Source organism: Castor canadensis, chromosome X, assembly GCF_047511655.1.
Source record: "Castor canadensis chromosome X, mCasCan1.hap1v2, whole genome shotgun sequence".
Taxonomy (NCBI): domain Eukaryota; kingdom Metazoa; phylum Chordata; class Mammalia; order Rodentia; family Castoridae; genus Castor; species Castor canadensis.
In genome coordinates, this window is record NC_133405.1 from 45,860,066 (window position 1) to 45,872,820 (window position 12,755).

At 37.4% G+C, this 12,755-nt stretch overlaps 1 protein-coding gene across 2 annotated transcripts in view; it reads left to right on the forward strand.

Annotated features, from left to right (window-relative positions):
- The first annotated feature begins 374 nt into the window (after window positions 1-374).
- Col4a6 (collagen type IV alpha 6 chain) overlaps window positions 375-12,755 on the forward strand; it is a 287,170-nt gene continuing 274,789 nt past the window's right edge. For both annotated transcript variants that reach the window (XM_074063552.1, XM_074063553.1), the window contains exons 1-2: window positions 375-638; window positions 836-887. In XM_074063552.1, the coding sequence (XP_073919653.1) occupies window positions 628-638; window positions 836-887 (63 nt within the window). In that variant the 5' untranslated portion in view covers window positions 375-627. The remainder of the gene's footprint in view (window positions 639-835; window positions 888-12,755) is intronic.

The following is a 12,755-nucleotide window of genomic DNA, read 5'->3' on the forward strand; positions in this document are numbered from 1 at the left end:
GTCATATTCATCCTTAGGTTCTGCTGAGTCTGGAGTAAATAGATTTACAACTCCAGAGACCACCCCTCCTCACCCCTACACCTTCCCAAGCGCTTAGAGTGCAATTAGAATAAATGTTATGTGCATTTGAGCTTGTGTGCCAGGCCCTTTGGGACCTGTCTATGTAGGAGTATGTCTTCTAACTATTCATGTGTGACTTAACAGTGGTTTATTAAAGTGTGATGCCTAGTGGCTTAAGTCCTTAGTCTCTAGAGGCCTATGAATGAAGTTGTGGAAACACTGGGGACTGTTGTGTGCAGAGGTGCCAGAAAGACACCAGCTGCCCAAGGTAGGGGGGTGATTGACAGCAGACGGCCCCGCCCCTTTCCCCTCCATTCCTTCCTCTCCTGGCGCATGGAACTATCTCCTCAGTGCAGCAAGTTGTAGCCGGCACCGCTGAGCGTGTTTCCCTTTGGGGCACTTTTTATCTAGAAGCTGACTTTACATTCTTCCAAACTGACCAACTTCGCTCCCTTACCCTGTCCTGAGCAAGGAAGCAGCCGCCGAGCATCAGCGGAGCCCCAATGAGCCAGCGCCGCGGAGCCGCTTAGCAGTCTCCCGGGACCCAGCTCTGGAGGAGCAGCAAGCATGCAGGCTGGGTGAGCTGTTGCTGCCTGGAGCTCCCTTCCTCTTTCCTGCTTTGGGCTACTTTGCCCCGCCGGGACTATACTTGCACTTCTATCACTACAGAAAAAGTGGGAGCAGACACCAGAAAGGAGTTGGAGGGGGGGCATTGGCAGAAGCAGGACCCTGGAGCCCAGAAAGTTCATGTTACTCACACTCCCTCTTGTTTCAGATTTTGGCTGCTCCTGGTTTCCTTGTGTCTGACCAGAGAACCTGCAAAAGCGGTAAGTCTTCTCCTGACCCCTTTTCCCTCCTCCACCTTTGACCCCCTCCCATTCTCCACCTCTTGGTTTTTGTTGCGGCGGGCGTGGGGTGGGGGGTTACAGAGGACTGCACCAAAACGGAGTTCACTCTTCTCTCCTTTCTCATGGGAGTGAATAGGGTTCTTGGAGTGGAATACCAAGCAGAGTAGGCTAAATCCCTTGGGACTCAGGCATTTTCCTGTCCTAAAACTTCATAACGGGTTGAGAAAATTAAAGTAGAGGACACAAGATGCACACATTTCCGAGCTTGTTCTGGACAACTGTAGATGACTGACATCTGATGTTCTCTGCATGGATCTCCAAAGCAGAAAAAAGACACCTTTCCCTAGTCTACAAGAACGTGAACTGGCACATAAGTTTGAGAGAAAGAGGAGAGCACCAAGGACTTGAAGAATGTGCCACAAATCTCATGGGAATGAAACTTGGCATTTCCTTGCTAGTCCTTTTACAGATTTTCTGCATCATCAAAAAGTTAAAAGTTGAAGTGGTTAGGACAGAAAAAAAAATTCTATAAGTTAACCCTTCATGAACTGCTTAGCTGTTATCCATCAAATCATCTAAAGACTGCAGTCAAAGGAATTTCTGTAGGCACCTGGTCAAGAAAAGTTTTATGGATCCCAGATAGTAGAGAAACCTGCAATGGCATTATCAGGATAATTTCACAAAGATGGAGTGATCCAAATAATTAGAGATGTTGCAGCTTCCCATTTGCACTAGCTACGTATACCGGCAGAAATAAAGTTAACGATTGCTTTCAAATATGAAGTTGTTCATCTATTGTGTACTATTTCACTGCTGTTTTAAAAACCATTAATGATAATCAAAGTCATTTACTATATAGATGACAGATAAACATGTTTGAGATATTTATCTTGTGGGTTTTGATCATTTTAACTGGCTCTTTTTTTAGTATTTTAGCATTTTAAATCTTTCAAAATACTATGTTAGAGCCCATACTTATTTCAACTTAATAAAATCACTTAATACACTTAGGAAAAAAATGTATTACTTTATCCTGGCATTTGATGTCTTTAAGAAAATATCAGAGTGAGGCATAATAATTTCTCTTATGAAGAGAGGATAATGCCAGAAAACTTGATCCTAAAATCTTGTGACCCCTTAACTCAGAACATCAGCTCTTCTGTAAGTTTATTCTAGACTTTATAAGAAAACATATTGATCTAAAGCTCTGTGCACTTTCCATCTGATTCCACCAGTATACGAGTTCAGTTATTTGTTACCTCAAGGCTCAATACTACATTTATTGAAAATGCCAGGTTTTGATTAGTTAACAATTTGTCCAGGAATCTTGCCACTTGTAAAAATGTCATGCTTGGGCAGAATACCCTCCAGCAAAACCTTTATTTTCTGGCTTTGGCTGATCTTATTTAGTGTACTTTTGGGAAAAGCAGTACAGATCATTCTAGATAGATGAAGACTTCCCAGACACTGCATCCTATCACTTGATATAACAGGATGGTGCTTTCAATTGTTCCAGGTAGTGAAATGTGTCTCCCAAATCAAGCACTGCTTTGGTGTGTGGATTCTGTACTTTGTCTCACCGTTTTACAGTGTCATTTGCTAGGTTAGTTTGAATGACCACAGTAAGACTAAAATAAACCTTGAGAGCCATTGATAACCCTTTATTTTTTCTTATTTAAGTCCACAACTTCTTCCTTCATTGTTGTTTACTTATGTACAACATTTTTGTTGTTGTAGAGGTTTTTTTTTAATTTTTAGAAAAATGGCAAACAGAAAGAAGAGAGACACAGGATAAGTTCTCAGAGGATGACTTTTTTGAGGGGAGTTTTTTTTTCTTATACTCTGCACTGGATCCGTGTTGGCTAGCTCTCATCTTGTATTCTCAATTATAGTTTATTCTCTAGGTTAGTAGTGTTTTTCACTTTTGAGATGGTTTTAGACTTTGGAATTTTTTGTATTTTGTTTGAATAATATTAATGACGATAACTATTATAATTAGAATGACAGGAAATCTGTTGCATTTCATTATAAGAAAATCTCCTTATTATGAGATTTAAGTTGCCAGTAATGGAATGTTGGTAAATATTTAAAGACAGGGTAATTTAGGTGCATTTGAGCAATTTCTTTTTCAGAATTTAAAAACGCCATTCTGTATAAAGGAAAGGAATGCTAGATGTTAAAATCCAATATTTGATTATGAATTTCCATTAAATTTAATTTAAAGAGTAATAATCTTCACTTAGGTGAAACATTTGCACAATTTATCAGCATGAGAGAGAGCCTAGGATTTCAGAATATCTGGAATCACTTTTAGTTAAGTGCCTGAAAACTTAAGGAACTGTGTTTGGCTAGGCACAGAAATGCAAAGATTTATTTAAACATAGCTCCTAACTCTTTGGGGATTTGCTTTTTCAGACAATGGCACTCATTAAAGATAGGCTGCTTAACATTCTTGAATTCAAATGGTAAATTATATCCATATAATTCCTGTTAGAAGGAAGACGTGAAAGATACAAACTTCAGGATAGGCCATCATAAATATAGGCAATAAAATATATCCTAAAGTCTTCAGGGTTTTTATGTTTTCTTCCCACTTTGCCCCTATCCAAACATGTTTTCATAAAAGGCTCTAATAAAACTCAGTAATTTTGAAGTCAGAAGCATAATGGAAAATATTTGAGTGGGGAGAAGGGTAAAGGATGAAAATATGTCTGTGAGCCACATTCAAGTCAAGGTCTGATTGAAGTACCAACTTCTTTCTTTAAAGTTGTAACTTAAGCAGGTTGGTTCTTTCCACTGTGATTTTCCCAGTCATTACAGCAGTCATCAAAGTGTCAATATCATTTTAAGGAAGCTCAGAAGTACAGAAAATCTATTCCTACTTTAAAGATCAAGAGGAACATTTGCCTTGTTTGGGGTAGTGTCTCTGAATTGCTGAAGTAGTCTTCTACTTTGCTTGCTAGCAAATATCCTGTATCAGCTAGCTATGAATAATTACAATGTATATCATGTATATGTGTTTTTATATGACAAAGAATATTTATCCTGGAATAACAGCATACTGACACAGGGGTATGAGTACTCCATCAAGTGAACCATCAAATGACTATGTACACACACAATACATGGATAATAAAGTATTTGCATTATTGACAGGTTAGAGATAAACATTTTTAAGCCAGTAACAGAGAGGATAATAAATATTATTTAGTGCTTTACTAAAGAAACATATATTACCATGTCACAACTTAATTATATATTTTGGTGATTACGTTTCAAAATAATTGATTTCCACTGTAACCTCATGAATTTTATTCTTCACATTTATAAATACACACTATTATATTTTTGCAGTGATAGGTATCAAACCCAGGGCCTCATGCATATTCAGCACACTCTCTACCAAGGAGCCGCATTCCCAATCCAAGAATTTTGCAGCTGGCAGAGTGGCTCAAGTGGTAGAAAGCCTGCCTAACAAGTGTGAGGGTCTGAGTCAAACCCCAGTACCATAAAAGAATACTATTTTAAAAAAGAGTCAGTGGCTTCACTAGACTACCAAAGCAATACCGGGCATTAAAAAGAACCCCTAGTTTAAGATTGATTTTATAATGAACAAATTATTACTTTCTAGGATTTTTTTCAGACAAGAGAGGATTTTTAATTGCTGTGAGTGCCAAAGGTCTTTTAGGTTTTAGGTATAGTATGGAATCACGAATAGATATGAACATATATTCTATAGGCTCATAGTGAAAGGATATTATAAGAGCAACATATGCAATAGCCAAGTTATGGAAACAGCCAAGATGCCCCACCACTGACGAATGGATTAAGAAAATGTGGTATCTATACACAATGGAGTTTTATTTTTTTTTTCATTTTTCTTTTATTATTCATATGTGCATACAAGGCTTGGGTCATTTCTCCCCCCTGCCCCCACCCCCTCCCTTACCACCCACTCCACCCCCTCCCGCTTCCCCCCTCAATACCCAGCAGAAACTATTTTGCCCTTATCTCTAATTTTGTTGTAGAGAGAGTATAAGCAATAATAGGAAGGAACAAGGGGTTTTGCTGGTTGAGATAAGGATAGCTATACAGGGCATTGACTCACATTGATTTCCTGTGCATGGGTGTTACCTTCTAGGTTAATTCTTTTTGATCTAACCTTTTCTCTAGTTCCTGGTCCCCTTTTCCTATTGGCCTCAGTTGCTTTAAGGTATCTGCTTTAGTTTCTCTGCATTAAGGGCAACAAATGCTAGCTAGTTTTTTAGGTGTCTTACCTATCCTCACCCCTCCCTTGTGTGCTCTCGCTTTTATCATGTGCTCATAGTCCAATCCCCTTGTTGTGTTTGCCCTTGATCTAATGTCCACATATGAGGGAAAACATACGATTTTTGGTCTTTTGAGCCAGGCTCACCTCACTCAGAATGATGTTCTCCAATTCCATCCATTTACCAGCGAATGATAACATTTCGTTCTTCTTCATGGCTGCATAAAATTCCATTGTGTATAGATACCACATTTTCTTAATCCATTCGTCAGTGCTGGGGCATCTTGGCTGTTTCCATAACTTGGCTATTGTGAATAGTGCCGCAATAAACATGGATGTGCAGGTGCCTCTGGAGTAACAGTCTTTTGGGTATATCCCCAAGAGTGGTATTGCTGGATCAAATGGTAGATCGATGTCCAGCTTTTTAAGTAGCCTCCAAATTTTTTTCCAGAGTGGTTGTACTAGTCTACATTCCCACCAACAGTGTAAGAGGGTTCCTTTTTCCCCACATCCTCGCCAACACCTGTTGTTGGTGGTGTTGCTGATGATGGCTATTCTAACAGGGGTGAGGTGGAATCTTAGTGTGGTTTTAATTTGCATTTCCTTTATTGCTAGAGATGGTGAGCATTTTTTCATGTGTTTTCTGGCCATTTGAATTTCTTCTTTTGAGAAAGTTCTGTTTAGTTCACCTGCCCATTTCTTTATTGGTTCATTAGTTTTGGGAGAATTTAGTTTTTTAAGTTCCCTGTATATTCTGGTTATCAGTCCTTTGTCTGATGTATAATTGGCAAATATTTTCTCCCACTCTGTGGGTGTTCTCTTCAGTTTAGAGACCATTTCTTTTGATGAACAGAAGCTTTTTAGTTTTATGAGGTCCCATTTATCTATGCTATCTCTTAGTTGCTGTGCTGCTGGGGTTTCATTGAGAAAGTTCTTACCTATACCTACTAACTCCAGAGTATTTCCTACTCTTTCTTGTATCAACTTAAGAGTTTGGGGTCTGATATTAAGATCCTTGATCCATTTTGAGTTAATCTTGGTATAGGGTGATATACATGGATCTAGTTTCAGTTTTTTGCAGACCGCTAGCCAGTTTTCCCAGCAGTTTTTGTTGAAGAGGCTGCTATTTCTCCATCGTATATTTTTAGCTCCTTTGTCAAAGATAAGTTGCTCATAGTTGTGTGGCTTCATATCTGGATCCTCTATTCTGTTCCACTGGTCTTCATGTCTGTTTTTGTGCCAGTACCATGCTGTTTTTATTGTTATTGCTTTGTAATATAGTTTGAAGTCAGGTATTGTGATACCTCCTGCATTGTTCTTTTGACTGAGTATTGCCTTGGCTATTCGTGGCCTCTTGTGTTTCCATATAAATTTCACAGTAGATTTTTCAATCTCTTTAATGAATGTCATTGGAATTTTGATGGGAATTGCATTAAACATGTAGATTACTTTGGGGAGTATCGACATTTTTACTATGTTGATTCTACCAATCCATGAGCATGGGAGATATCTCCACTTTCTATAGTCTTCCTCAATCTCTTTCTTCAGAAGTGTATAGTTTTCCTTGTAGAGGTCTTTCACATCTTTTGTTAGGTTTACACCTAGGTATTTGATTTTGTTTGAGGCTATTGTAAATGGAATTGTTTTCATACATTCTTTTTCCGTTTGCTCATTGTTAGTGTATAGAAATGCTAATGATTTTTCTATGTTGATTTTATATCCTGCTACTTTGCTATAGCTATTGATGATGTCTAGAAGCTTCTGAGTAGAGTTTTTTGGGTCTTTAAGGTATAGGATCATGTCGTCTGCAAATAGGGATATTTTGACAGTTTCTTTACCTATTTGTATTCCTTTTATTCCTTCTTCTTGCCTAATTGCTCTGGCTAGGAATTCCAGTACTATGTTGAATAGGAGTGGAGATAGTGGGCATCCTTGTCTGGTTCATGATTTTAGAGGGAATGGTTTTAATTTTTCTCCGTTAAGTATAATGCTGGCTGTAGTTTTGTCATATATAGCTTTTATAATGTTGAGGAACTTTCCTTCTATTCCTAGTTTTCTTAGAGCTTTTATCATGAAATGATGTTGGATCTTATCAAAGGCTTTTTCTGCATCTATTGAGATGATCAAGTGGTTTTTGTCTTTGCTTCTGTTAATGTGGTTTATTACGTTTATTGATTTTCGTATGTTGAACCACCCCTGCATCCCTGGGATGAAGCCTACCTGGTCGTGGTGAATAATCTTTTTGATGTGTTGCTGAATTCGGTTTGCCATTATTTTGTTGAGGATTTTTGCATCAATGTTCATTAAGGAGATTGGCCTATAGTTCTCCTTTTTTGGAGGTGTCTTTGCCTGGTTTTGGGATAAGTGTAATACTGGCTTCATAAAATGTGTTTGGCAGTTTTCCTTCCCTTTCTATTTCATGGAACAGTTTAAGGAGGGTTGGTATCAGTTCTTCTTTAAAGGTCTGATAGAATTCAGCAGAGAATCCATCAGGTCCTGGGCTTTTCTTTCTGGGGAGATTCTTGATTGCTGCTTCAATTTCATTTTGTGTTATAGGTCTATTCAGGTGATTAATTTCCTCTTGGTTCAGTTTTGGATGATCATATGTATCTAGAAATCTGTCCATTTCTTTTAGATTTTCAAATTTATTTGAATATAGGTTCTCAAAGTAGTCTCTGATGATTTCCTGGACTTCCATGGTGTTTGTTGTTATCTCCCCTTTTGCATTCCTGATTCTACTAATTTGGGTTTTTTCTCTCCTCATTTTAGTCAGGTTTGCCAGGGGTCTATCGATCTTGTTTATTTTTTCAAAGAACCAACTTTTTGTTTCATTAATTCTTTGTATGGTTTTTTTGGTTTCTATTTCGTTGATTTCAGCTCTTATTTTTATTATTTCTCTCCTTCTATTTGTTTTGGGATTTGCTTGTTCTTGTTTTTCTAGGAGTTTGAGATGTATCATTAGGTCATTGATTTGGGATCTTTCAATCTTTTTAATATATGCACTCATGGCCATAAACTTTCCTCTCAAGACTGCCTTAGCTGTGTCCCATAGGTTCCGGTAGGTTGTGTTTTCATTTTCATTGACTTCTAGGAACTTTTTAATTTCCTCTTTTATTGCATCGATGATCCATTCTTCATTAAGTAATGAGTTATTTAGTTTCCAGCTGTTTGCATGTTTTTTGTCTTTACTTTTGTTGTTGAGTTCTACTTTTACTGCATTGTGGTCAGATAGTATGCATGGTATTATTTCTATTTTCTTATATTTGCTGAGGCTTGCTTTGTGCCCTAGGATATGATCTATTTTGGAGAAGGTTCCATGGGCTGCTGAGAAGAATGTATATTGTGTAGAGGTTGGATGAAATGTTCTGTAGACATCTACTAGGTCCACTTGATCTATTGCATATTTTAGATCTTGGATTTCTTTATTGAGTTTTTTTTTGGATGACCTATCTATTGATGATAATGGAGTGTTAAAGTCTCCCACAACCACTGTGTTGGCGTTTATATATGCTTTTAGGTCTTTCAGGGTATGTTTGATGAAATTGGGTGCGTTGACATTGGGTGCATACAGATTGATGATTATTATTTCCTTTTGGTCTATTTCCCCTTTTATTAGTATGGAATGTCCTTCTTTATCTCGTTTGATCAATGTAGGTTTGAAGTCTACTTTGTCAGAGATAAGTATTGCTACTCCTGCTTGTTTTCGGGGGCCATTGGCTTGGTAAATCTTCTTCCAGCCTTTCATCCTAAGCATATGCTTATTTCTGTCGGTGAGATGAGTCTCCTGTAAGCAACAAATTGTTGGATCTTCTTTTTTAATCCATTTTGTCAAACGGTGTCTTTTGATGGGTGAATTAAGTCCATTAACATTAAGTGTTAGTACTGATAGGTATGTGGTGATTCCTGCCATTTAGTTATCTTAGTTGTTTGAAGGTTTGATTGTGTGTACCTAACTTGATGTTACTCTCTACTGTCTTGCTTTTTCTTATCCTGTGGTTTGGTGCTGCCTGCCTTTTCATGGTTAAGTTGGGTGTCACTTTCTGTGTGAAGGATCCCTTGCAGAATCTTTTGTAATGGTGGCTTTGTGGTCACATATTGTTTTAGTTTCTGCTTATCATGGAAGACTTTTATTGCTCCATCTATTTTGAATGATAGCTTTGCTGGGTAGAGTATCCTGGGGTTGAAGTTATTTTCATTCAGTGCCCGGAAGATCTCATCCCACGCTCTTCTTGCTTTTAATGTTTCTGTTGAGAAGTCTGCTGTGATTTTGATGGGTTTACCTTTGTGTTACTTGTTTTTTCTCTCTTGCAGCCTTCAATATTCTTTCCTTAGTTTCTGAACTTGTTGTTTTAATGATGATATGTCGTGGAGTAGTTCTATTTTGATCTGGTCTGTTTGGTGTCCTGGAGGCCTCTTGCATTTGTATGGGAATATCTTTCTCTAGATTTGGGAAATTTTCCGTTATTATTTTGTTGAATATATTACGCATTCCCTTCGCTTGCACCTCTTCTCCTTCTTCGATGCCCATGATTCTCAAGTTTGGTCTTTTGATGGAGTCAGTGAGTTCATGCATTTTCTTTTCACAGGTCTTGAGTTGTTTAATTAATAGTTCTTCAGTTTTTCCTTTAATTACCATTTCATCTTCAAGTTCTGAGATTCTGTCTTCTGTTTGTTCTATTCTGCTGGATTGGCCTTCCGTTTTGTTTTGCAGTTCTGTTTCGTTCTTTTTTCTGAGGTTTTCCATATCCTGGCTGTTTTCTTCTTTATTGTTGTCTATTTTTGTCCTGAGTTCATTTATCACAATGGAGTTTTATGCAGCCATGAAGAAGAATGAAATGTTATCATTCGCTGGTAAATGGATAGAATTGGAGAACATCATTCTGAGTGAGGTTAGCCTGGCCCAAAAGACCAAAAATCGTATGTTCTCCCTCATATGTGGACATTAGATCAAGGGCAAACACAACAATGGGATTGGACTTTGAGCACATGATAAAAGCAAGAGCACACAAGGGAGGGGTGAGGATAAGTAAGACACCTAAAAAATTAGCTAGCATTTGTTGCCCTTAATGCAGAGACACTAAAGCAGATACCTTAAAAGCAACAGAGGACAATAGGAAAAGGGGACCAGGAACTAGAGAAAAGGTTAGATCAAAAAGAATTAACCTAGAAGGTAACACACACACACAGGAAATTAATGTGAGTCAACTCCCTGTATAGCTATCCTTATCTCAACCAGCAAAAACACTTGTTCCTTCCTATTATTGCTTATACTCTCTCTTCAACAAAATTAGAGATAAGGGCAAAATAGTTTCTGCAGGGTATTGAGGGGATGGGGGGGAGAGGGAGGGGGCGGAGTGGGTGGTAAGGGAAGGGGTGGGGGCAAGGAGGAGAAATGACCCAAGCCTTGTATGCACATATGAATGATAAAACAATAAAAAAAATAAAAAAGAGCAACATATGCTATTAGTCTTATTACCTCACTGATATAACCATGATAGTGATTGAACTCAATCCATCAATACATATTAGTTTTGTTTGCTTGAATTATATAGACAATTCCATAATTTTACCACTATATGTGGAATATTTATCTGTCTTATGGTATATAGAAGACAAGACATACATTTATAGAAAGAACATATTAAGAAATCACTGGGCAATATTAAACTACCAAGTCCATTGTCCCAGTGGGGCAGATCATAGAGCTTTAACTGGTTTTAAAGTCTAACTAAATGTAAATAAAAGACAAGCTAAGCATACCCAACAGAAAATGGTGATGGGAAAATTAACTAGGAATTATTATCCACTGTTTTATTTTCTTTAGTCTACTCTTCTCCTAAGGTTTCTTTTTTTTTCTACAAACAATATTGAACTATCTTTCATTACAAAAACATATTCAAAACCAAAACAAAACACCAAGTAAAAATATGTAGTTTAATATTCTGCAGTAATTCTAAACTTTCCAATGCAATTACTGCCAAATTCTCCATCATCACTTATGCTTTTTCGACAACCATTTATTCTTCAACCTACTACAGTCTAGAATGAATCTACTTGCCACAATTGCCCTTTTTAAGCTGCATAGCTGTTTAACTACCAAGTCCAATGAGTTCTTTGCAGTTTTATATCTGACTTTCTCTTATTTGCCATTCCATTTTTAAGCCCTCCTCCTTTGATTTCCAGAACACTGTGGCTCATTGTTTTTCCTATACTTCTCTGATCTTTTTAAAAATTTTATTCATTCAACAGATAGTTATTGAGCAACCACTACATTACAAGTAGTATATTTGGTCCTATTGACGTGGTGAACAAGTTATGGATGATTTTTACAGTTACGGAGTTTACAATTTTCACCACTCCATGTCCCAAAATATTGGCTTTTCTCAGCATTTCATTCTTTGCCATTTTCTTGCTTCAGTGATTTTAATTTGCCTCCTATCTGTTAATGGCTATCAGGTTTCTGTCTTTAGCCCAGGTGTTCCTTTTGAGCTCCAAACCTATATTTTTAATTGCTAGACTGAGGATGTGGCTCAAGTGGTAGTGTGCTTGCCTAGCAAGTGAGAGAACCTAGTTAAAAAAATAAAATGAAGATCCACTTATCTTTGTCCTGAGTTCAAATCCCAGTACCACTAAGCTCTAGTGCTTATCTCTCAGTGAGTTAGTTGATAGATAGAAAGCACTTCAAATAGTGCCTGGAGTTTTATATAAGCACTCAACCAAAGCCAGCTGTTATTTTTTATTGCCCCAAATACCGTATGTCTAAAGAAGTCATTTTCCAACCCTTTCCATTGATGCTACAATCTACTGCTATCTTTTAATCTTTCTTTTCATCAGCATCCACACAGTTTCAGGGAGAAACAAAAGAATAGGTCACCAATTCATATTCAGCTTCTCATACTTCTCAGCACATTCCAGTAATTTTACCAAAATTCCATTAATTTTACTAAAAATCTAACTTTTAAATTCATATTTTGTTGGTTCTAAACCTCACCATCATGTCAATGGCATTAAACTGGCTTTTTTAGCTCTTGACTCCATTCCAATCTCTATAGTGCCACTAGGGTTATTTTGTTAAAAACAAATCCAATTATGTTATATTTTGATTTAAAACCTTTGTTGGTTTCCTGTCTCTTTCAGGATAAAATACATACTTCTTGATTTAGTAAATTTAAGGATTTTCATTACCTGGTCTCATTCACTTTTCTAGGTTCATGTCTTTGTTTATTCCTGCCAGGCCTCCTTCCCAAAATCATAGTGTGTATTAGACTTCATTTTCATGTTCTTTCACTTTTCTTTGTTCCAGGGTGTGTTGTCCTCTCTGTCCAGAGTATCTTTCGCCCTAATTTCTACCTTCTCCACCTAGTGAACTCTTACTCAGTCCTTAATACCCAGATCAAATTTCATTTATTTTCTTTATGAAACAGCCTCAGATCTCTTCAGAATGAATAATTCTTCCTTCCCCTGTGCTTCCAAGGTTCTTTGGGCCTCATGGATAGCACATACCACATGGTATTGAAATTCTCCTGCCTGTATGACTATGTTGCCTTCTTCAGCCTTTTACTTACAATGACTAAGATCCT